The 25,224-nt window shown below is 36.5% G+C and overlaps 1 protein-coding gene across 1 annotated transcript in view; it reads left to right on the forward strand.

Moving 5' to 3' along the window:
* ITGBL1 (integrin subunit beta like 1) overlaps nt 1-25,224 on the forward strand; it is a 154,514-nt gene that overhangs the window by 60,875 nt on the left and 68,415 nt on the right. The window contains exons 3-7 of the mRNA XM_054215465.1: nt 4,672-4,818; nt 8,503-8,625; nt 12,141-12,281; nt 14,965-15,105; nt 20,113-20,259. Coding sequence (XP_054071440.1) covers nt 4,672-4,818; nt 8,503-8,625; nt 12,141-12,281; nt 14,965-15,105; nt 20,113-20,259 — 699 coding nt within the window. The remainder of the gene's footprint in view (nt 1-4,671; nt 4,819-8,502; nt 8,626-12,140; nt 12,282-14,964; nt 15,106-20,112; nt 20,260-25,224) is intronic.

The raw sequence follows: 25,224 nt of genomic DNA on the forward strand, positions 1-25,224 counted from the left end.
ATGGATTACAGATGGATCCCAGTGAAATCAGGCTTCCAAATTGGTGCCTTGAATACATACATTCAGACATGGATTCAGAACTTTTTGTCAGAGATTTTACATTTGTGTCTTTGCCCCTGGACCTGTAGGTATGCAAACATGTAGTAGAAAAACATTTTTAGAATGCGCTACGAGTGTAGTTAAGTGTCTAAGGGCAAAAGCATGTGATCAGAACCAAATGATTGTGGTTTAAATTACCATTTTTCAGCTAAGATATTTTAATTCCTAGCGTATTGCAACTTTGCAGTTGACTAAAATTCTACAAGTGTTTTCCCTGGAGAACTCGACTCAGTCTTCTGAGGTTTAGAGACCTAGTGGTAATTTTCCAGCGTAAACTGGATCCGCGTCCATTTTACATACATTGTGCGTAGTATTTCCAATGCAAGTTTGCTACTGTTTTCTGTCCCTGCTGATATATCTTCAACAGGTACATCTCAGACTCTTTTCAGCTAAAGACTTAGTCACACCATATTTCCACAGCTGACATGAGTCTACACGCAGGCTCTTGTTTTCAACTGGGAAGGCCTTAGCCTATGGCACCGTTTCCTTGTCCCTGGTGTGTGACCCTGTGCTTTGCATTTCTAGTTTCAATCCACTTTTATTACTTCAGTCCTTCAGTCCAGTTCATTCCGTATGATTTTCCATCTCCACCTTGCTACTGAGGGCTTAAGGGTTTGTTTCATTGGAAAGTGTTGTTAGCATACCCTGCATTTTTGTATCAATATCAGTAAAAAACATTTAGTTCACAGTAATATCCCTTTTGGTCCTGATGTTGTTTCCTTCCCTTAAACCAAGTTGCAATTCTTTTACAATTCTGGAGTACCTTTTCCAGAATAATTTTTTTCCTAAGTATTCGATATGTATGATACAATCAGCTGTATTTTCTGTGTTCCTTTTCTTAAAACATCAGTTATCTTATAAAGAGAGATGCCAGGTGAATTTGGCATAATGATAGTCTATTCTGGGATAAAGCTGTTATTCATTATGTTCCATTTTTCATTACCTCAGTGTCTCTAGCTATGCAATGCTTCATAATTTATTTCAAATCCTTGCACAGCTCATGAGGTCAGAGCTGCATGTTTTTATGTTGCCTGGATCACGTACATCCCTTTTTCTTAAAAGAAAAAAAAGTTAGGTTTTATATATTTCAGACATTTGATTGCCAGCCTGATAGATTCATTAAAAGTCTTTGTTATTAAACTGGCCTTTCATGTGCAAGTATTGTAAATACTCTTGAGTGGAGATTATGGGGTCTTGCCCTTCTGGTCTAGACACTTCCTTAAAAAACAGTTTTATGTCTTTGTTTTGTTCTCATCTTAGATGAGTAATTTTCATTTCCACAGTCTGTATCATTAGCCACACTGCATTTGCCACTGTAGTCAACAACCCTGTATTAATTTTGTTTTGGACTGTCTGTAAATTATCTCTAATCTTAACTGCTTTTTGCTGCTTGGTGAAGCCACTCTTTTTCCTGTTTTCTTTTTATTTGGATGATGAAAGTACATTTTAGTACTTGCAATTTTGCAAGATCTTGCCCTGCCTAACATTTTCTGTTCTCGCTTTCTTCATGTATTTTCTGACATCTGACAGTTTTCCTTGCATATTAGTTTCATTTTCCACCCTACAAGCTTTCTGCATACTCCAGATACACTCTCTGAGGTGACTGCTCATCTAGTTAGAAATGGAGCCCTTTGTTATAAAATGTTTTTCCACATGTTTGGAGCTGCAAGTTTTTCACAGCCCACAGCCACAGTCTTTTTCTTAAAGGAATTCTAGCACTTCCTTGAGTCTTCATTATTTCCCTTCTTTTCTGATTTTTTTTAAAGTGAAATTCTGATTTATTTATGTTTAGCATTTATTCCTGCTACTGCCATTTTTAAAAAAAAATGGAGTGAATGTGTCATCATTTACTCTGAGATACAGCTTTCTCGACCAACTATTTAATGAGGTCTTGTAGCTCACTTTTCTTGTGTTATGTGTCACATCTTCAGATACATGGGTCTACCTCTTCATGGTAGAATTTACTGGGAAGTTACAAGATCACCTTACAGCTTTCATAATGCTATGTGCTCCTTATTTACCATTTAATAATATTATTTGCTTTCTAATTACTAAAGAAATTTGTATACGACAAAAAGGATCCTACCAAACCTTTCTGAAAAGAATCTGAAAACAATTAGAAAACTTTTCTACCCTCTAGAATTTTCTTCCAGCTTCAGAACTTTTTGCCAGAGATACACACTTGATTTATAGTTCATCATATCACTATTTTTGCCATGAGGAAGACCATAAGATTGGTACATGTGGATGTGGGAAGTAAGCAAGAAGAGGATTACTATGTCAGACTGACTTGCAGATCTACTGTATCATCTATGTGACAGGGAAGATACAGTGAGTTATACAAGCTATTGCAGGCAGTTTTATGGCCTTCTACTCTTCAATATAGTCCTCTCACCCAATTTTTTTGGGCAGATTATTGCCATTGTTTTGCAATTAAAAAAAAATATCCACTTGGCACAATTAGGGTATTTTAAGGGGGTCGTCAAGGTGAAAATCATTAATACAATCTTACAAATTCATATTAGTTAAATTTCTTATAGTTGCTTTCAGTTGCATGCAAGAGGTCTTCCATTATTTCTCTCAATTTAATTTCATTAATTTCCTTTTAAAAATTTTTTTTATTTTCTAGTTAAATAAAGCCAAGAAACTGCTCTGTATGACTACTCTCATCGAGGTCTTTTATGCATTTTCTTTAAGCACACTGTATGAATTCTAAGTGAAATTATTTTCTTCCTTTATGCACCATATGTTAGATGAGTGCATCTCTTAACTGAGAGAGGCTAGTGCTGCTGGACCATCAGCACTAACCAGCAGTTAAGCTTCTGCCTTACTCCGTCATTTAGACACGGGAATGGGAAAACAGTCCTTTTAATAGAGAGTCTTTCTTCACCAGCAGACATCAAACTGTTAAATCAAAAGAGTGCTTAACATGAAAATGCAAAGTCATTGAGATAAGTAATCCTTGAAAGGAAGAAAAATATAGGGATATGATTATGTTTTGTCTTTAGGGTTTTTTAAGTTACCCTAGGACCATTTTCTGGAATGGCTTATGCTGTCGCCTGTCAGTGAAGCAGAGTAATCACAGGAGCAGGTTTTTATTATTATACATTTTGTATCCTAATTTTTTTTTCCTTGTCCTTTACCAACACAGAGTTATTCAGCAATTTTTAAGGTGTCAATTCCTGTTTTAAAACAAGGACTAATGTGATTCTCTCATATGTTTTTGAACTATGTTTTTTTTCAGCTATTGAACTGTGTCTTGTCTTAGGACCATCTTGGAAGGCAAACAACATTTTATTGAGCAACAAAAAATAGTCCTCTTTAAAATTTTCTCTTTACAATAGATATTTAAATTCCTTCTCATTGGCAGCAGACTGGGCTTGTATTTTCAGGCAGTTGACTCTAACTGCAGGCAACAGATGCATTTAAAATAGACTGCAATAAGATTCTATTTTTGAGACGTAGTGATTGGAAGGGAATCTTCTTCTGTCAATCAGATATAAATTAAGATGGTATTTACTTTAAAATTGACTATTTTACTTTACAAGATTTGGAATTGTTTTCACATTTACTACGTAAAATTGTAAAGGCATGCTAAAGAATTAAGTGATAGAAATTTGCACCTGGAATTCCGTGTGGAACATGATACCTAATGGGCAATATAAATAGTCCAAATTGTCAATTCATCTGCATATTTCGGTATTTTAAAAGAAAACTAAAGGATTTCCTTAATTTTATAATTCTTCATGTTATTAGATAAATTGCAAATTTTAGGCAATGTATTATTCAACTGATTATGCCATGTCCTAATAGATTGAGCAGCTGCATTGGTTCTTTAAGATACTTCACACTTAGCAAATAACCATAAGTAAATATAGTCCTACGAGTATTAAAGTATTGTGTTGATATTTAAAGATAAAATTCAGTTTTACAGTAGCAGCCCAGTAGAGTCTAAGTAGGTGGGAGAGGGCTGGAGGAACCAGTAGCCAGAAGATGGTTCAGGAAGAAGGAGTTGCACCTTTTGGTAGAGGTAGGGGCTGCAGCCGCTGCTGCGTGAGGGAGTTACTGCTTGCTGCTCCGGCTGCCCCTCTCCATGCTCCTTTTCATAATAGTTAATCCTGTGTCATCAGGCTGCAGTTTCTCACTGTTCTTTGCCTACAGCTGGCCAAGGAGGTGAACGGAATCTCTGCACTTAGTGTTTTGTTGTGCTAATAATAGGTCACAGTAGACAAATATGGGAATGAGAGGGAGACGAATGTAGTGAGAAAGCCCGTTGTTCATACAGGATGGTTTAGTTCTGTATTCCTTCTTGAAATAAAAATTCATACGTAGACCTATCAAAACTACATACATTAGATTTCACAGTCATGGTGATTTCAGGTGTCTCCTCATACTTAAGATCATATTTATTCATTTCTACTTTTAATTGCATATGAACTATGTTAGGTGAATCTGTTAATCACGTTAATTTAAAACTATAATTGGTGGAATCTATTTTAAAAGCTGGATTAGAAAATATCACTTTCTGAATGAAAAAAAAGGACCTGACACACACTTTCCTTCCATTGCTAGGCCATGGGAAGTGTGACTGTGGGAAGTGCAAATGTGATGAAGGCTGGTATGGTGAAGCTTGTCAGTATCCAACTACTTGCAATCTTACGCGGAAGAAAAGCAATGAAATGTGCAAGAATTCTCAAGATATCATCTGTTCTGGTGCAGGTAAGATGACTTTTGTTGCTTTTGACGGCTTGATGTTCTCTCTGCGTTAGCTTGAGAATCACTGTAATTTCTTTTCTAGTTAGAAATTTTGCAGAATACGTTTCAAGAGACTGAGAAATAACTAAAATGCTTTATTTTCCTGTAGGCCTATTCCTATGCATATGATGTGCACTGATTCAGAGTGCTTACTTTAGTACTCTAGTTTATCCATAGCTATTTTAGGTTAATGAAACTGCAGCTGTGTCATGTATTTTGCCCACCAAAAGGTTATGGTAATGGCATCAATGCAGAAAGTGATGTAATTTTTTGGTGTTTGTGTTTATAGCATGCAGAATATTTTTCCATGACACTTATAAACGGTACAATTTTTTGAGACACTTCTGAGCTATAACAATGATTATTAAAAACAGTTGTGAAAGATCTGCTGAATCATTTTAATGGGGTACTTCCATCTTCGCTTTTCTGATTCAGTAGCTCTCTTTTCTCTAATTGTTTAATTTTATAACTCATCCTAACTTAAATAGGAAGTCCTTTCCTTAAAAAAATCAGAGGAAAAAGAAACAGCCTTTTAGAAGACTTTGCTTCAGAATGGTAGAATTTTGAAGGACATTTGCAACCAGTCAAGGTTTGAGACCAGAAACTGTCTTCCGGTTTTTCCCATTACATTGATCTCTGAGTGGGAGCATGTTTCAAGAACCCCACTTCTGCTCACTATTGCTGGCCTTTAATTTTTGTCTGGGTCCATACATTTTCATACAACTAAATTTCTCACAAGGTAGCTGCTGACATGAGCAAGTCACCCAAAGGATTTGTGGGACTTGCTACAGAGAAGTTAGGCCTTTACAACAAGATGTGAGACCAATTTAATGTAAAATTTTAAGCATACGGCAAACTGAGTAAATTGTGATCAGTTAAGATACTTAGACAAGAATGTTAAGACCTTTTTTTTCTCTTTCTTTCCTTGGCTAGAAGTGATACCAGTCGCTGAGTCTTTCCAGGAAAACCAACGTAGCTGAGCAATCACTAAAAGTAGCTTACAGGGGAGTGTTTGTGAGATCAGGAGAAGAATAAATGCTTTTGGTTTTGCTGATATTAAACAGATCAGGAATTCCAATGAGACTGGCTAGGGAGTTTGGGGTAACTTTGGTGGGCTGTAGTCATATATATTTTGTCTAGACAGGATTGCCTTTTGATCTACTGCCAACATTGCCTTTGGGGTCTGAGATCAGTTTTTTATTTGCCGATAAAAGAAGGGAAGGGATGATATGAGTTGTTGCAAAAACAGTCCTCTGCTGTCACACAGCTAGCCATTTATTGTAAGTCTTTTCATGAACCAACCAATATCTGCCTAAAATTTAACTTTTCTGACTCAACCGTTCCTAACCATTTGTCAGAGCAACCAGGGCATCCTACCTAAACTGAGATTCTCCATGTGGGCTATGTCCACTTCTAGTCAGTGGGAACAATGGACACTTTTAGGACACAGACTGTCTGATCTCCTTAGATGACCAGTTTATGCATCAATTTAACATTTAATCTTTTTTTCCTGTTTGGGAATTATCTGTAAACAAAACGATTTTCTCAAAATTTTTATTTGTATTTATTTTCTGAGTAATTGTAACAAATAATTCTAGTTCTGTAGGTTACTTATATTATCAGTTAAATTTTTTATTATTTTATTGTATTAGCTCTTGCAGACATTTTTAAAGTTTATTTTGTAGACTGGCCACGTATGTCGCAGAGCTCCATTCTTCTGATCTCTGGATTTATACGATGTTTAGTAAAACTTGTGAAACGGTGAAATGTAAAATGGTTGCTACAAACTAGTTGTGTTATATCACATATATACGTTTTATGCCATGTGAGCATAAAACTTCTATTTTTGGAGGACTTCCTTTGCGTCAATAACCGTGTTTTCTAAAATATGTATGGATGTAAAGTGAGAAGTATGAATCTTGTGAATTAAATTCCTTTTTGTTTAAAACCTGTACTTGCTGGCATAATGATGCCAGGGACTTCTGAAACAGCTTGTGCAAGCCGATTGACCACAGGGCCCCAGTTAACATGGTACTGCCCAAACTTCCTACTATTACAATGTTAATAAAGGTGATAGAGGTAGGGAAAAGAGGTGTCTCATATGACCAGCAAGGTGATACTTCTGTTTCTAACATGATTTTACAGTATTTTTGCTTTTTTGACTGTGTAACTCCTTAATATGTTTATTTATGTTGGCTATATGTTATCACGCGTTATTTTCCAAACTAGAAAATAGCCAGCAGGAGCAGGAGAATGCGGTTGTTCACTTTGCCCTGGCGACTGCACTCCAGGTCGGATAGACTCTCTGAGGGAAAAGGGGGGATTCTTTCTTCCCTGCGAGCAACACAACAGCCTTTTTCTGTTTGGGAGGGTGGGTCATGGAGAGAGGCAGCCACTGAGGTGAGGGGGCAAAACTACTCAAAAGACCAAGAAGCAAATGTGCGACCAGACCAGAGGTGGCAGAAGAGAGATCTGTTTACAAACCCATTTCCATGCTTTGCATTGCCTGAGCACTCTAGCGTTTCCTTATGTCAGAAGGTTTTCTCTTGTGGTTCATGTTGTGAGAAAAACCAGCTCTACACTTCCAAAGCATTTGGGAGTCCTGGGAGTACTGACATTGAGGGAGAATCTCAGACGGACTTGTGTTCTGAAACCACTTGCTGGTCTGACATGGGTAAAACCCATCTTGTGAAAAAACCAGCAAGTGTCTTTATTACAGCTTCTAACGTTCTTGCAAGATCTACTCTTTTCTGAGACATCACCCACAAACTGAAGAAAAATGAGCCCTAAAAGCTTAAAGTTAGATGGGCTCAAAGTGCTGAAATAACAAGATATTATAATAGAGGTTCCTACAGTTCTTCAAATGAATGTAATAACTTATAATGTGGACATCAATACCACTGGAAAAACGTGCACTTTGCAGTAAAATTGTTGATATGCCATTCTAATACTTATGGTTTGTTCAATAATGCTATGAATGCATTTCTCTGCAATTAGCTTGTCTGTTGTATAATTAATGTATTGCTGTGGTAATTGCTTTCCAGCTTGAGTCGTTTTTTCCTGACATCTGATCATAAGGTCTTCATGCAGATGTTCCACACCAATGTTTCCTTCCTTTGATTCCTGGCTTCTTTTCCAAGGCTATAGTTAAAAAATCTCAGTCCTCACAGCATAGCTGTAGAAAAGGGACTAGAGACTAGAGTGCAAAGGACTTTATGAACTTAGGCAGACATATTTTCAGGTCCTCAGTAGCTATACCCTGTTACTTGCATGTGACATAGCTGTGGAACTGGTCAAAACCAAGCTTCATTCTTGAGAAGATGACCAAGTTAATTTTTCTTCTTTCAGTCAGCAGAAGATACAATATCCGAAGCTGACTCCATCCCTCAGACAGACAACTCCAGGAGTGAATTTTACTTAGGAAAACATGGTGCTCCTTATTAAAAATGAACCTCTTGAATGTTGTATCTGTTTACAGCTAAGATTAGGCTTTTTGTTGATATGGATTGTTTCTGTGTCTGTCTTTACTTGGCTGGATGGTCTTTAGATTTCAGCCTTCTCAGAAATAAAATATGTACCACCTTTGGTGGAATAATTAAACTCTTTCCATAAACTGCACTCACCGAGTACTGTCTTAAATGTTTACAGGCACATGTCAGTGTGGCAGGTGTAAATGTGCAAACTCAGAAGGAAATGGACTGGTCTATGGTAAATTTTGTGAATGTGATGACAGAGAATGCATAGATGATGAGACAGAAGAGATTTGTACAGGTATGTATTTTAGTGAGCACAAGAAGAATGGTGAAGATTAATACAGGCTGTTATAAAATCATTTAATTGTGTGGACCTACAAAATGTCTTTACTGAATGTATGACTTAGAATAAAAGTAACTATATTTGCAAGAATTTAGCTTGCAAATTGTAAGTGGGAATTTCAGATGCAAAAATGAGCTAAGCAGGAAGTTAAAGAATGAAAAAATCCTGTGACCTCCTCCTCTTTTTGGAAGAACCGCAAAGAGGATTATACAAGGTAATTCACTAAGGTAATTCATAGCTTAGTGTGTCTGTCTTTGGTAGAATACAAGAAATGTGAATGCTTTCTGGCACAGATGAGAGCAAGATGGAGGACACAGAAAAAGAAAAAACAATAGAAAAAAAGATTATTAAGAATTTTGTCAAGGAAGCAAAATGCAGGATGAGAACTCAGAAGCAATTCAGGAGATAAAAAGGAAAAGGAATGAATGAAGAAAAATTTCACCTATGATAGGAAAGGCAAGAGAATAAGATGGAGTGAACTCTGCTGATTGGTAGAAAAGCAACGAGAGTTCAAACTGTGCTTTCATTTCATTGTAAGATAGGAACCTGCAATTAAATGTTGTACAATACACACTGTTTATGGCATTATAAATGTTGTTGCCTATATTACTGGGGGGCTTGTCCTTGAACTGGAAGGTGCTATAAATATTTTTCAAGCTGTAGGCATGCATACTGTGTCTGTATGTGTATAGGAGGGTTCAGAAGTGCTCTTACACTATTCATACTCTGATAATAGTGCTTGCTCTGTGTGTGTATAAAGAGAGAGAGTACTTCTGTTAAATAGCTTTATCTGTCTTTATCCTTACACAGAGAACAAAATAAATTCTATTTATTTAAGTGCCTTTGAAGGCAAAAGAAATTTTTTTTTTGCATAGGACTACATAGGGATTTTAAATGAGGGTAAACAGAATGGTCCCCTGAAGTCCAAATCCAGTACAATATTTCCAGTAATTGTCTAAAATAAAATGAGTGGATGGCATTAATTTTTCTGTGCCAGTTATTCCATTTATATTTATTTGCTTGTAACCATTACATATGGTACCAAATATGATAAAAAATTGCCATTAATTTAGTTCCAGTAAATTCTCCTTCTGCTATTTTTGTCAGGTTTTTTTCCCCACCTGTGTTGCTGCTCATTTATATTTAGGGGTTTTTTTTAGCTTTTATTTCCCTTTGTTTAATCCAGTGGTGCCATATTCCAAAACAGACCAGATGCATCTCTGTAAAGAACTAGTTTTATGTGTATGCAGAAATCAAAGTATGCTGATATAAAAGGACAAAAAAATTGTTGGTAAGTCTCTGAGGTCTGTGATTCATCAGTATAAAAGCCCTGATACCTTATGTAAGGTTTGGAGCCTTCTAAAGTAAATCTAAGATATAAACCAATGGTGGGCTTGACTTGGTTAGGTTGTGAGTGTTAAGGTTTTGCTTTGCTTCCTAACAAACGTCTACAGTACATAACCGTGTGTTGAACTACACCTTATGCAGAAAAAATGGACAGCACATGACTTGAAGGTCAAAGATACATAATTCCATCACAGAAAAAGCAGACCCCACATGCCTATCTGGTTATTGCTTCTCTCTCCCATCCCGATGTCTCCTTTTATACCCTGGATGCCATCTTTCCTTCCACAGGATTTGCACCACAGGAATCACTTAGTTTTATTTATGAAGTAATAAAGAAACGGTGTTCCAACCCAGTTCTGCTTAGCTGGCGACAGCCCCTGGGTACTCTCCACAGACAGGGTGAACCTAATCAGCGCCTGTTGTACTTTCACAGTTTGTGTAGCACCTACTTAGTTGCTACATACCCTTTATTGCCCTTGGAGGTATAGAGAGGTCTTGAAGATTTTAATTGTCTTCAAAGAAAGCCAACTCAGAAGGATGAAACTAATGAAAACCCAAAAGCTTCTATTTACACACACGTTTCTAAAGCCTGCAGCTGTGAGCTGGGATTTTATCCTGCACAAGCATAGAATACCATGCTGAGATATGGATAACGTGCATTTTAATCTTTGCGCAAGGGGACTGCATTTTTTTTCAGCAAATCAATTCTTAGGTAGGGCAGAGTTACAAAGATGTATCAAGGTTTTCCAGCCTCAGCTGGATTTTGATCAGTCAGTTGACTGTTATCACTTTTTATTTAAGGTTGCATAAACCTTGGAATCAAGTTGCAGCTTATTTTTAATAAAGTATCATAGTTTCTAACAAGTTAAATTTTGATGCTGATCTTTTTTATCTAAGGCTTTTTTGGTCTAATGGAGTGATTTTTTCTTCAGTCAAGAGCAAATGTATCATTTAATTCATATTTATTAGAGGACTATACAAGTGTGAGTGAATCATGAAATCACTATGTTTTAATCTGCAAAAATCACCAGTAGATCAAATTAATTTACTCCACTGTTTTTCCCTTTATTTCTTGTCCACTGTTAAAGAACAACCTTTTGGTAATAAGCATTATTTTAGACTGTCTTTGCTGTTTAGTTATCTCTGTAAGATGGTATTGTTATCTTCTGTTATTTTTTGACATGTAACCAAACAATTGTAATGCAAATTTCATGTGTAATTGTAAAAACAGGAGAAAATTGTATTCCACAGGCCTAAATTTTCAGTCTTGATAGTTAAGGGTATAAATTGACCAGGCTGTAATAGAGACAACCAGGCCCACTAAGCTTAACATACCTAGAGGGAAAAAAGGACAAGATCCTGACTTGATATTTCTGGTGAAGAATTAATTTACGGCTTTAAGATTAGGAAGAGTTGCAGCTACTTAATTGAAATGGTTTGTGTCATTGAAGCGCATAGCAGAAGTACCTTAGTGGATCAAAATGTTCAGGAGTTGGTTACCTCAAACCTCAGATGACCTAACTATCTTTTTGGTAGATGTGTGGTTTGTTAAACAAACATCTAAAAGGTTCATTTTACTAATTCTCATTTTTCATGAAATGGTTTATCCAAGTTCAAAAATCTTCTTAAATGGTAAGAAGGGAAGCCATATACAATGTAGACACTTTGCAGTAAATCAAGGTCCCTCTGCTGGAATTTTCTGAGTGGTCAGAACACACAACGCTTTCTTAGACATGCCCACTACGCTGGGCAAGTGTGTCCTGTCTTAACATTTAAAGCTGTGCTTAAATTTTAACTATTACATTTACCGTCTTCCAAATTAACATATAAAGTTTCAAAAATTAAGCCTACAAATACAAAAACGTTAGTGTTGTTTTCTTAGTGTTTATTGATTAGATTTAATCTGTGATTAAATGAAAACATGTTCTAAAATTGACTTGGGGAAAAGTATAATTCAGATATCCTTTGTCTTATTTTATGTAGGCATATATGGTCTATAAATTTTTTCTATTCTGAGTGTAGCACTAAAAGTTTTTAAAAGAAAAGATCAAAACAGAGTAAATTGTTAATGCCTTTTGAAAACTTGCCTCTTTCTCACTGTATAAAATTTGTTTTGGGTTAAGGCCATGGAAAGTGTTACTGTGGAAACTGTTACTGTGAGGCTGGTTGGCATGGAGATAAATGTGAATTCCAGTGTGACATCACCCCCTGGGAGATCAAGAAAAGATGCACATCTCCAGATGGCAAAATCTGCAGCAACAGAGGTGTGGCATTTGCACGTTCCTTCTACGCGTATCTATACAGCTTGCTTTTATTTTACAATATGCATTTTCTGCAGTAGGTCATAGATTGTGTTTGCTGATAGTTTCTAGTTTGTTCTCACTTATTTCAAACCTGGATATATGTTTCCAAGTGAGTGGGTAGATACCTGTGTTTAGGTATAAACTTATACAAATCCACACCCATTTTTGGTTTAAGCTGACCCAACTTGTTTTCATCCTTCATTTTTGTGGTAAGACCGAGCAGGATAATTTGTTAGTATATCTGCTTTGGTGAGACACCTATCCTGCAAAATAAAATATTGGTAGATTTTTGACTTTTAAAGGACTGGTGCTGTAAGGCCAACAGGACTGTATGTCAACACACTCTTAAAGAAGACCAAGGACACACAATTGAACAGGGAAAATGAAAACACAAACCTTTTAGTTTCCACTGCAACCCGAGAAAACAACAAAGAAGTGTTCAGTAACAATGCTGTGGAATGCATACAGAGCTGGAAAGGCAGACTTCACACAATATTTCTAACTACACGGAGTTTTATTTGCACAAAGTTACAGAATTTGAATTTTACCTTATAGTTCTGTCTAATTTTGCCATTTTGTGGAAAAAAAAAAAAGGCAGCACAAAATAAGGTTGCTTTTCACTACGTGCTATGTTTGGCTTCATTGAACAAGGAGTTTAAAAAAATGTTATTTTTTTGGCAATAGTCCAGAATAATTACAGTAGAACATAAGTGCAAGTCACATAGACACCTCTCTCAAAAACATCTCTACCGACAAAACCTGCTACAGTGTGAACATCTAATTATCCTGAGAGCATTTAGAAAACTCTCTTCTCTTAATTATGAGGAAATTGAAAGATTGAGAGATCATGTAGGCTGATTTAGTCTTGGGACTTTAGAAGTAAAAAACTTTGTGTAATTCTGGGAATATTAAATATCCAAGTGGCTTCAGATCAGATGCTTGCTTTGCACTGAGAAAGTAATTTATTGTCAAAGAATTTATTCTCAAAGCAATTTTTTGTTCAAATTTGAAATTTTAATGTGCAAGTATTTATTAAAATCTACATTGTAATTGGGGGAAATGAGGATAAACAGTATAGCTGACATTCTGAATAGCTACAAACTCCTATACAAAGGTACATTCATGGGATACTTCTATATTTTTAGCTTTTCATGTATTTGTGATTTTATCAACATAAAAATTTTGTAGGCTTTTTGACTACATAAAGTTGCTTTCCAATACAGTATTTATACTCTCTTTAGTTCCTGCTTGCCCAGTTTTCTGTGTTTATACGTCTTGTGATATAGGTGCAATTCATCTTGTCAGTCTTGAGCCTTCCAAAAATAAAATACTGAGGCTAACCTTGCTGTCCAGCATCCTTCAGTGCTAAGATGGATACATTGTCTGTATCTTTCCACCAACTGTCTAGTCAGCCAGCTAAGACCAGAGGTGAACATTTAGATTTTTTAAATTTTGGTGAGATGTTTTTTTGCATTCCAATATCCAGGACAGCTGATCCAAATTCACTCTGAAGTCGTTTCTGGGCGGTTTAATCACTCTCCAGAGGTGTTTCCTTATTTTCTGGGTTGTTTTGTTTGTTTGTTGTTGTTTTTTTTTGGTTTTTTTTTTTTTTTCTTCTCCTTCATTAACATCACTGAATTGTGAAAGTATAAAAAAATCAGGTGCAAATTTCTTGAGGGCTGTCCCGGTGGCTTTATCACAAAACAGGGCAGTAGCTCTTCCTGCTTCATGTAAATGTCATGCATGCACAATTGTGTAGACCTTCTCTTTTTAGAGAATGTGCCCATATCTATGTGTGGTCTTTAGTCACCCTGCCCCGTTGTCCTCAAAGGTATTGTATTGTTCAGAGTAATCTGAATAATAAGGCAAAGGCTTTGGTGGAGTAGCAGAAGGTGAAGCTACCCTCCAGGAAATGAACTGCATGCAGCTGTAAGGTTAGGCAGCTTCTGAATAAGGAAATTGTCTTTTTTGTTCTGATTTTTCCTAAGTAAGTAGGATGCGTGTTGTCTATATATCCGTGAGCTTGTGCCGAATTAGTATCTCTGTCATATTTCACATTTCCCTTCTTATTGTAAACAACGGGGTGTGGCCCTGAGTATTGACTTGGGAAAAGTGGGAAAGTACCATTTTCATGTAGGTCTGTGCCGATGTTCTTCTTAGGGCAAGAATGCTCTCCTAGACATTTTCAGCTGGATTAGAATTTGGATTGCATCTTAGTTTAAATGTTTATGCTTTAACAATCATTAATTATCCACTGTGCCCAAGCCCAAATCATTTAAACAGCATTGATTTTTATTGTCATTAGTGTCAGGGCAAATTACTGTTGATGTCAAAGATTTACGACTGTTCTGTGCACTCCTTTTCTCTGTTGATCCCTAACAAGGCTCAACAGCAAAAAGAAACTTGAGCAGGAAGCCAACTTGTTTGTATAAAGTGCTGTTACTAAATGATCATAGAAGGTTTTAAATCATAGAAGATGAGCATACGCTCATGATTAACACTTGCAGCTTTAGAACTGCACTCCTGTGAGAGCAGAAGATTCACAAGTGTAAATTCCTGTAATCAAGCTATTATTACTCTAAATTGCTCAGTTAATTTTCTATCTCTGCCTCTTTTTTTTTTTTTTTTTTTTTCTCTTTCCTAGGCACATGTGTATGTGGGGAATGCACATGCCATGATGTGGACCCAACTGGTGATTGGGGAGATATTCATGGAGATACTTGTGAGTGTGATGAAAGAAACTGCAAAGCAGTGTACGATAGATATTCTGATGACTTCTGTTCAGGTAAGGAATATATATAAATGGAACTTATGTGTAGTTTTATGACAGAAGCATCCATTAGGTCTGATCTTCCTTAGTGCTCCAATTCTCATTTTCCTAGCTTAAAACATACCAAGCTTTAGCTGGGTTTTTTGGGGAGTGGACTTTTTAAATTAAAAGACATTATTTTGGAAAAAAAAAAAAATTCTGTTCTAAAGCTTTCTTAAAACAAGTCTTTTTTTCTATGCCTTTTAATGAAATTCTGTAAAGATTAAATACTTTTAGGTGCACATCTCCCTTCTGAATACCGTTGTCTTCAGTGTAACCCAACATAAATTGGAGAATGGTCAAAACTTTAAAAATAAATAAAATAAATATATATATCTTTCCTTGGGGAAATTTAAATTTGAAAATTTGTTAGATCAAGTTTTATTTGTTATTTCATGTTATATGGCAGGGAGAGGACAAGTGAGAGGAAGGAAAAGTGGAAAAGTGAATTAATGAGTTAATGAAAAACAGTACCTTGTGAGTACCAATTGGCCTGAGAACCAGTAGAGCATCAATATGTGGAAAATATGAATGTGTTGGTCCAGCTACACATCACTGACTGTACGTCTTAGACACTTTCACCTTCCTTTTTTCTTCTACTTGTACTTCAGAGCATTATGTTCAAATTAGTTAACATCCACCCAGCCATCCAAGGCTTGCAGTGTATTTAGATTGAGGCTCCATGTATCCGTTAACAAAAGCTGACATTCTGAGCGAGACCCTGCATACAATTTTGTATAGTTATTGATGAAGATGCTAATGCTGGGCAGGAGAGAAGGACTTTGATCAATACGCAGCATGCAATTTGTACACATAGGAATTTGGGAAAAATAAGTGAGGTGGTTTCAAAGGGACTTGACAGATTACGGGTTGTCAGCTCTAATGCGTCCTGTAGAAATCTGATCTGGCCTAATTAATAATAGGAAGACTGCAGTCACATCAAGGAAAATAATGATGTGGTATATTCTCCTATTGCTAGAACGAGAGATCCCTCATAGAAATACCGTAGGAGTTGGCTGAAATAGGGAGAGAAGACTGAAACAAACGTGATACATAAAATGCTTCGCCTCTTCCTGTTATAAAGGTGGAAGGTTTCTGAACTTCTGTGTATTTTTCTTAATAAATATTGATGAATCACTAGCTCATAAAATGAGGGGGAAAAAAGAAAAGCATTTCTAAAAACCTTCAGTGAATTCATTTGCTTGTTACTGTTTCAGCCACCTACAAATGTTATATAGGTTTATTTAATTAATAAGCTGGAAGGTTGTAGAACTGCAGTCATGAGAGCAGCAGGAGGATTGACTTTGGGATGTCGTCCATTTTTGAATGTATTATTGTGCTGCTGAGTATGTTTTTAGCACTCAGGGACCAATCAAAATGTCAGCGTCAGCTAAGGAATACAAAGCTAAAAACCAACGTGGTAAATGTGTTCTGTAGTTAAGGGTGAGCACAAGACTTTCAAACCTAATTAGATTAAAGCAAACCCGTGGCATCTACAGCTAATGCTGCATCACTGAAGCAGGGCTCGAACTCCCTCTTTCACGGACATCATTGCCATTGCTGCTGCTGCCCGGGGTGGTAGCGGCCGTAAGAAAGCAGAGTGAAAGACAGTATGGACAGCTACAAAAGGTTGGGGGGAAGATACTTCCTTTCGACATTGGATTAAGGACTGGTACAGTGTTCTTTATTACAGAGACATAACTGCAAATGAACAAACCTTACGAGAGACACAAAAGGAGGTGCCCATATGGCTCACTGGATGTAACTAAAACCCATGTTGAAGTATAGCTCATTTTTTCTTTCTAGTCAGGAAAAATTTTCATGCTACTTCTAATTCTTATGTTTTAGAAAAGCCTAATTTAGCCTTAGCTGGCCATCCGAGTACGCATTCCTCAAACAGATTGTGCAAAACTCCACTTTCACATGAATCTGGGTGAACAGTGTCTTATAGTCCTGCTGTTTGGACAAGGACTATAACATGGACAAGGTACATAAGTATTCACTTTTGTTTATTGTAGTAGACAGGATTTGCAATTAAATCAAGGATTTACTAGCAGAATTGTAACTGGACAGCTTTTTTGTTTGTTTATGTGAAATAAATTTACTTAGTGCACAAAGTGTGTATGCATTAGGTGTGTCTGCAAAATATCCTAATTTTTCTCACAGTTATTTGTAAATTGATTTAGAATGAATCCAAGAGGGATTAGTCAGTTTAGGAAAAATAATCCAGCTCTCTTAAAACCTACATCAAACAGAGCTGATATAGAAAACTTTTTCTGTCTTGTGCTGCCTACCTAATAGGTAGAGACAGGGAATCCCATTGTCCTGAGTAGCAGATTGAAATTATAGGAAATCATCTTTACATGTAGAGAGTTTTACTGTAGCTGAATGAAATGCTATGTTTATTTCATAAACTACAAATGACAGGAATTGACAGCCCTGCTGTGAGGATTTAACATCACACAACAGCAGCTCCCTCCAGAAGCTTCATATGGCTTGGGGTGACTGTCAATTTGCAGTACCTCATATTGGCAACCGGGTACCTTCTTTTAACATCTGAAGTGCTGTTCAGTATGTTACTGAATGATTTTATTTCAGAAGTGTTTGCAACATTAAAGTGATTCTCTTCCTTTAAAGAGAGAATAGCTTTCACGACTTGACATAGAAAGAAAAAAGGCTTCCATAAGAAAATTCCTGCATTCACTCATCTCATTAGCTCTGTTGCTGTGGCTCTAACAAAGAAAATATTATATGAAAGAACATCATCCTCTCATAAGTATCTATCTGGATCAGGGAACACATGTCTAATTTGCAACCTATCAGCAGGTACATATGAAAGCAAGGGACAGAATCACAGAAAGGCTTGGGTTGGAAGGGACCTTTAAAGGTCATCTAGTGCAACCCTCCCCTGCAATGAGCAGGGACATCTTCAAGTAGATTGGGTTGCTCAGAGCCTCGTCCAACCTGACCTTGAATATTTCCAGGGAGGGGGCATCCAGAACTTCCCTGGGCAACCTGTTCCAGTGTTTCACCACCCTCACGGTAAAGAATTTCTTCCTCATATCTAATCTAAATCTACCCTCTAAAGTAGAGGAAGCCTGTAACGCTTTTCAAGGAAAACAAGTAACTAATGTAAGGAAAAGTTATTCTTGTGAAATTAATAAGACTTGTATTCTGGGAACTACTCTGATAACTCATAGAATGTTTGCTTCCATGCCTTTTCTCCTTGTGAACTGGTAAATGCATATGGTTTCAAAATGTTGTGTAAGCCAGTCTTATATTATATTTCTGTGTTGCTGTGGTTTTCAAGAAGACCATGGATAGACAAGTGGACATCAGAACAATGCTTTGGGGTCCCGTGTCCAGTGAATGATGACTATGTGAAAATTGTGAAAGAAGATCTAACCTGCTGTCAGAGCTCATGAAAATAAATATTTGATTTTGTGGCAAGGAATGTTTTTGCTGACACTCAAGCTTTCCTCATCCAGTGCAAGGAACATTTTGTATTGCCAGAATCCCACTGCTTTGTGCAAAAAGCATTAGGCTCATGATGAAGGGACCTGGGAAATTAGCTTGTTTTCTCTTGGTCCGGATATGTTACCATTCATACAGAGGAAATTGTTTGGATGGCTTTCTAGGTTAAGTTCTCAGGAGGGATTCACCTCTAAATTCTTGGCTGTCACAGTTTTTAAAAACAACTTTCCAGAAAAGGTTCTATGGAGTTCAGTTGCTTTTTCTCACCTCAACTTGCACAGTGAAAGTTGTGTTTATGTTGCTATGTTCAGACGTGGTCAGGAAGAGTAAAGTTAGCTAATAAGATACCAAAACTACATCCAACTGCCCTATTGAAATAGGAATTGATTATATCCAATATTTTGTTATTTGCGCATCACTATTCAGCAGAAGCACTGATTTGAGACTTGGAATTGGTGTGACATTGCTGGTTTCCAGTGGATCATGTTGATTGCAAGTGGATAAAAGATGGTATTGATATATTACTTAGAGAATACGCTGCAACTGTGGTAGAAAAAGAATAACGTAAAGGTAAATGAAATACTGCCTTATGACAGCCCCACTTTTCCAGACAGTGGTGAAATGTGTCTTTGTAACGTCTATTCCACTCTTTTGCATGAGGAGTGTGTGCCAAGTGGCAAAACATCCCTTAAGAAAAAATATTAAAAGGAAATATAGAATCATAGAATCACAGAATCACAGAATAGTTTGGGTTGGAAGGGACCTTTAAAGGTCATCTAGTCCAACCCCCCTCTACATCTTCAAGTAGATCAGGTTGCTCAGACCCCCGTCCAACCTGACCTTGAATGTTTTCAGGGATGGGGCATCTACCACCTCTCTGGGCAACCTGTTTCAGTGTTCACCACCCTCATTGTAAAAAAATTTATTCCTTCTATCTAGTTTCAATCTACCCTCTTTTAGTTTAAAACCATTACTCCTTGTTCTATCGCAACAGACCCTGCTAAAAAGTTTGTCCCCATCTTTCCTGTAGGCCCACTTTTAAGTACTGAAAGGCCACAATAAGGTCTCCCTGGAGCCTCCTCTTCTCCAGGCTGAACAACCTGAACTCTCCTAGCCTGTTTTCATAGGAGAGTTGTTCCAGCCCTCTGATCATCTTTGTGGCCCTCCTCTGGACCCGCTCCAACAGGTTCATGTCTTCCCTGTGCTGAGAGCTCCAGAGCTGGACACAATACTGCAGGTGGGGTCTCACGAGAGCAGAGTAGAGGGGCAGAACCACCTCCCTCGACCTGCTGGCCATGCTGCTTTTGATGCAGCCCAGTAGATGGTTCAAAGAGCACTCAAAATAGACCAGTGCTATTTTCAGAAAAACTAGATACAGCAAACGGATTGTATTTTTTGCCAGTCTGATTATTTAGTGAAACCGTAACTTTGATAAAGTTAATCTAATCATGAGGTTTAAATAGCTATCGTCAGTATGGAGGCTAATCTTTAATTATATTCATTGTAAAGGTCATGGACAGTGTAATTGTGGAAGGTGTGACTGTAAAGAAGGATGGACTGGGAAGAAGTGTGAACATCCACGTTCTTGTCCATTGTCAGTTGAGGAAAGTGCTAAGAAATGCCAAGGAAATTCTAATTTACCTTGCTCTGGAAGAGGTAAGCGCATTTCTGGAAGAATTTTCATGCCCTTAAAATGTACTTCCATTAAAAGAATTTTTACAGATGTCCAGCGTTACTATTACTGCAAAATGTGAACTTGGCTTACTGTGCATGAACCCCACCCACATAACTTGTGAGTTGTGAGAAGGGAGGAGAAGAATACAATGGTCACCTATTTGTCCTGTCATCTAATACTTTTTATTTTATTTTACATATCTCAACATTTGTTTTGGAGGTTTTCAAGGATGCTTTGAAGTTTGCTGCAGATAAGTCTTTACAAAAGATACATTAAAAAGATGAACCTATCTATGCATTCTGTGACAAAACCAGCATGAGATTTTCAGCCTGTGTAAAATGTTGTGGCACCATTGTGGTAAGAGCTGTTGGGATTTACACTGCCTAAGAACCTGCCCTACTGAGTGCAGGACAAGCTTTTAAAATGCTGGTGTTCTTCGGTGCAGTTTGCTAGTTAGCCACTGGCTTTTAATTTGAAAGCATTTCTTTGTGACACTGTAGCCTTTTCAAAAGCTTTGACTAAAAAAATATGCTAAGTCTTACTTAACAACGGAAATACACATTGCAAGCAAAAAGAAACTTTTCTCAGAGGAAAAAGACCTGCTAATTTTCATCTGTCACTGTGTGAAATATGGTTTTCTGCAGAGAGAAGAGAGAAAAGTAAATATGAGACAGACTTTTGCTAGAACCAGTAATTGAAGTTGTTATGAATTCTGCCCACTTAAGTATTTGCTGGGAAAGGTCTAAAGCTGCTCTTGAATTATTGCGTTTCACCCTAAATGTCATTTCATTTGCAGTTTTTTCTTTCACTAATATTATCTAACATAGTCAAAAATTGTAGGCTGTCCACCCAAGTTAGAACTGTGATAATTGTATTTTTCTCCCCCTGTAAATGTGTAGCAGCTCATAAGCCAGTAGAGTATTAGCTATATCTTAAAAGAACTATGTATTAACATATTGTTGCTTGCTTTTTTCTTAACTAAGCTGCAGTTTTCCAGTGAATTACATCTCTCTTTTCATGACAAAATTCTGAAAGAAATTTTTTGGCTACAAGTTAGTTGGAACACGGGTATCTGTAGACCATTAAGTGCACTTCATTGTCCATGATTGCAAGAATGATAACTAAAAAAAATAAGTGTTGACATTTGATTCATTTTTTTTTTTTTTTAATAGTGGCTCACTCTTTCCCTATTCTCATTGCATGCTGAATGTCTCTCATCTGCTTCACTAGGAGTTCTGTATGTTGAGCATTTGGAGTCAGTTCTATGATTTAATTGCATTGTGCACTATGAGAGTCAAATGAGAGATACAAGAGTGACAGTCATAAAAACAAATTTAATTTAAATAAAATTCAGTCTTAAGTTACGGAACATATCGTTCTATTTATACTTTAAATTTTGTGAAGTTTTATTAAGAATAGTGCGAAGAGTGAGTTCAAAGATTTCAATATTAATGGCAAAAATTCTCTCCTATTTACTTTCTGAAAAAAACACCCAAGTATTAATGCTGGCAATGTTCTCCTATCGAGATACTAGCAGTGAAATAAGTCTGTTTCAGGTGAATTCATTTCACTGAATGATCTGTTGGTCAAAATTTTCAAATAAAAATACAAGTAGTATCTGTTGGAGCAAAAGGCTTAGTTGATAGCAGCTTTCACTGAACTTCCTTTGACTTCCAAACAAGACGAGATCAAACAAGGTTTATGAAGAGTGTAAATGGCACAGATGTGGATCTAGGACATAGTATGATAAAAAGCTGCTGTAATGAAGGAATAAGAGATTATGCATTCAGTGCTTGAAAAAAAATTCCCATGAAAACTGTCATTTTAAAATGGAATGCGGTATCTCGTTTTAGTTCTATGAACAATTTTGTTAAGGAAATTGGGAGAGAAAAAGAGAGAAAAGAAATTTTAGTCAAATCATCTGTAATTTACTGGGTAGTGTATTTTTTTTACCCTGGACTGCCTGGATTTCCCTTTCTTCCATCGTATTTTGGATATAATAAAAAATATGAGAAAGTTCCTGTATTGCTGAAGTGATGTAGGTTTTTACTTCCTAGGAAAAATTGTCATTGGACTTGCATAGTTAAATTCTTTTGTCCCATTTGACAATTCTACTGCTTGTCATCATAGCTTGTCACAGGCAGAAGCATTACACAAGCAAATGGAACAAGTAAAGATTTTCAGTCAAACACAACCTCTGTCAAATCTTCTGGGATGAGAAAGGCCATGGACTTGTAACATCACCCCCATTTTTCTGAAGTCCATAGGCAGGATTGCTTGAAAAGGAGGGGAAAGTTCTAAAGGAAATGGGAGTGTTAGCTTTTCCATTTGAACATTATTATTTTGGTAACCTTCTTGTTAGATTTTTCTCCTGACTGTGGTATAACGACAGTACGTTCTTGTACACGTCAGTAATCCACTGCACTGCTGGAGAAGTTGAATACCTAACGTCCTAATTTAATGGGATCTTTTAATAAAGCAGTTCATGTATGGAATAGGGTGCAGAATGGAGACGCCAGAGGGGCAGGTGTATGGCTTTATGGCTTTGCCATGTATTGTGTTTCCTTGATGAATGTTTTCTATTCATCTGTACCTTTTTTTCTAGGTTAGTCGACAACAGTTGTGACAGATAATATACTCTTTTACAATCACTTCTATGGTCTTGGGTAAAGACATCGAAGGACAAAGCATTTTTAGGATTTTTAAAGCCATTTAGATCGCCAAAATGTGTAGGGAGAAAAAGATAGAACTATTATAATTCATAGTCTCTTTCTATAGTCTCTGTCTAAATGCTGAAATATGCTCAGGTTTTCAGGTGGAGGAGCTTGAAACTTCAGTTGTGATACTCTGTTCCCAAGATTAACAAAAATTATATTTCCTACATGGTATTTTCTTGTTGAAATACTAAGTATGATTTCAAAATGTGATAATCCTTCACTTAAACAGTAGTAAAAAAAAAAATCCATGCTGCCTGAGGGTGCATTGAAGAACTAGTACTTCAAAGCTTTGGCTGGCCATTTTTAGTTTTTTGTGCATTTTGCAAAACCTTCTGATATGATTGACTATAGAACTCCCAGTGATTCAGCTTCAGTCTTTAAAATCTCCAATAATAGTTACAGAAGGTGAACAAGGGAAAAAAAGAAAAGAAAAAAATCCCCAAATCAAAAACCCTAACCAAACCAAGCCACAAAATCCTCTAAATTCCTCATAAAAAAAAGTTTTGAGATTTTTACATTTTTGTGTCAGGATTTGGGATGATGGGGGTTTACATTAAAAAAAATAAATTCTTCCTTTCACTTCACAAAATTATATAATGTTAGCACAAAAATCATGGCAAAATGATACTCAACATTTTTTCCATCAGTCTGAGGGACAAGAAGCTTCCGTCTTTGAACTTAATTTTGGTAAGGTGCTAGTTTTATACTTTGTTTTTACAAGTAATGATGAATGGAAAACAGAAGAGAATGTTAGCCTAATCTTAGTCTTTATTTTTTTTATGAGCTGACCCAATATGTTTGTAATATTAAATTTTCATGTAAAGTATTGGGCTATTATATAAATGTACCAAAAATTTTTATTAGTTACCTTTAAGGCAAATCATGTTCCTACATAGGCAGAAATACAGAAAGCACCAGCAATGCAAAATGAGAGAATTATCACATGCCACCCAGATTTTGAGAATACCAGGTTGTTTTAACTGTAAGTCATGTAACTTAAGCAGGAGAATAAAGATATAGGAAAAAAATTAACAGTGAAAGTAAGCTTTTTTTAAGTCAAGTGTTTAATGTATCAAGGGTGCATAAAAGTTGTATTAAAAATTTTAGAGAATTACAAGGAAGTTATGAAGAATACGACCTAATTAGGTAGTCACTATCTATAAAAAGCTATAGATTACACTTTCTCCATCTGCACTTTGCTCTCCTGAGAGCAGATAAAACAGTGAACTTTTATTCCAGACTATGATTCCCTTCCTGATTTTCTGCGGGCACTCATAGGTATAACAAGCTGTTTCATGGGTGCTGGTCAGCCTGTGGGGAGAGCAGAGATGCTGCCAAAAATATATTTCGCCATGGTCTAATATTCCTTAGCTGCTTCAGTGGGTGAAGGAGAGAGAAGGCTTTATATTGACATACTGAGCAGTAAGCGAGAATGTCTACATTCTCAAATGATGTTATAAAAGCAGAGGAAATATAAGTCCTCTCAGTTAGGTCAATCAGGCTGTCTTTACCTTCAGTAGTTCCTGTTCTATATTATGGGAGAGAAGGATCAGATGAAAATTTTGGGAATTCAAATACACCGTCACTAGGTACTTTCCAAAAATTACTTTCCTTACAAAAACATGTTGAGAACAAGGAGAGAGAGATTCCAGCCAGCTTTGTTTGTATAAAGTAAATAATTCCTTCTTGAGAGTGTTTTTTTTTTTACTTGCTGCACGACTTTTCAGTATAGAGGTAATACTTCCACAGTGAAAGTCTATCCCTTTTAAGAACACACTGTACAACAAGACCAGTGTCAGAAATAAAGGAAAAGATACACCAAAAAAACCTTATGGTAAGAAATAAAGAGAGAGCGTTTTGTTGTCAGGATTAAGGGACAAGACAAACCATTTTTCTCTTTAAAATGCACACCACTCACTTGAGTTTTCCCTGAGGGCAAAAAGCAGATTTCAAAACAGTTATAATAAAAAAGCCTTCAGGAAAAGAACTGAAAATAAAAAGAGTAGGTTTTGAGAATAGTAGATGAGAGCTTTTTTTTTTAATAATCTTGTTCTCATCACTTACCCTTAGTGAAGGCAGCCATCCCATGGCAGTGATCCAAAGAGAGATAAATGACAAATCTTCTTATTGGTAGTGTCTTTTACCATTTTAATCTCTTTTCTGTAATTGCTTTTATATATTTGTCATATGGAGAGAATGAAACTGGTTTTTTATCTGTGAAATCCCCCC

Source organism: Rissa tridactyla, chromosome 1 (assembly GCF_028500815.1).
Source record: "Rissa tridactyla isolate bRisTri1 chromosome 1, bRisTri1.patW.cur.20221130, whole genome shotgun sequence".
NCBI classification, from domain to species: Eukaryota; Metazoa; Chordata; class Aves; order Charadriiformes; family Laridae; genus Rissa; species Rissa tridactyla.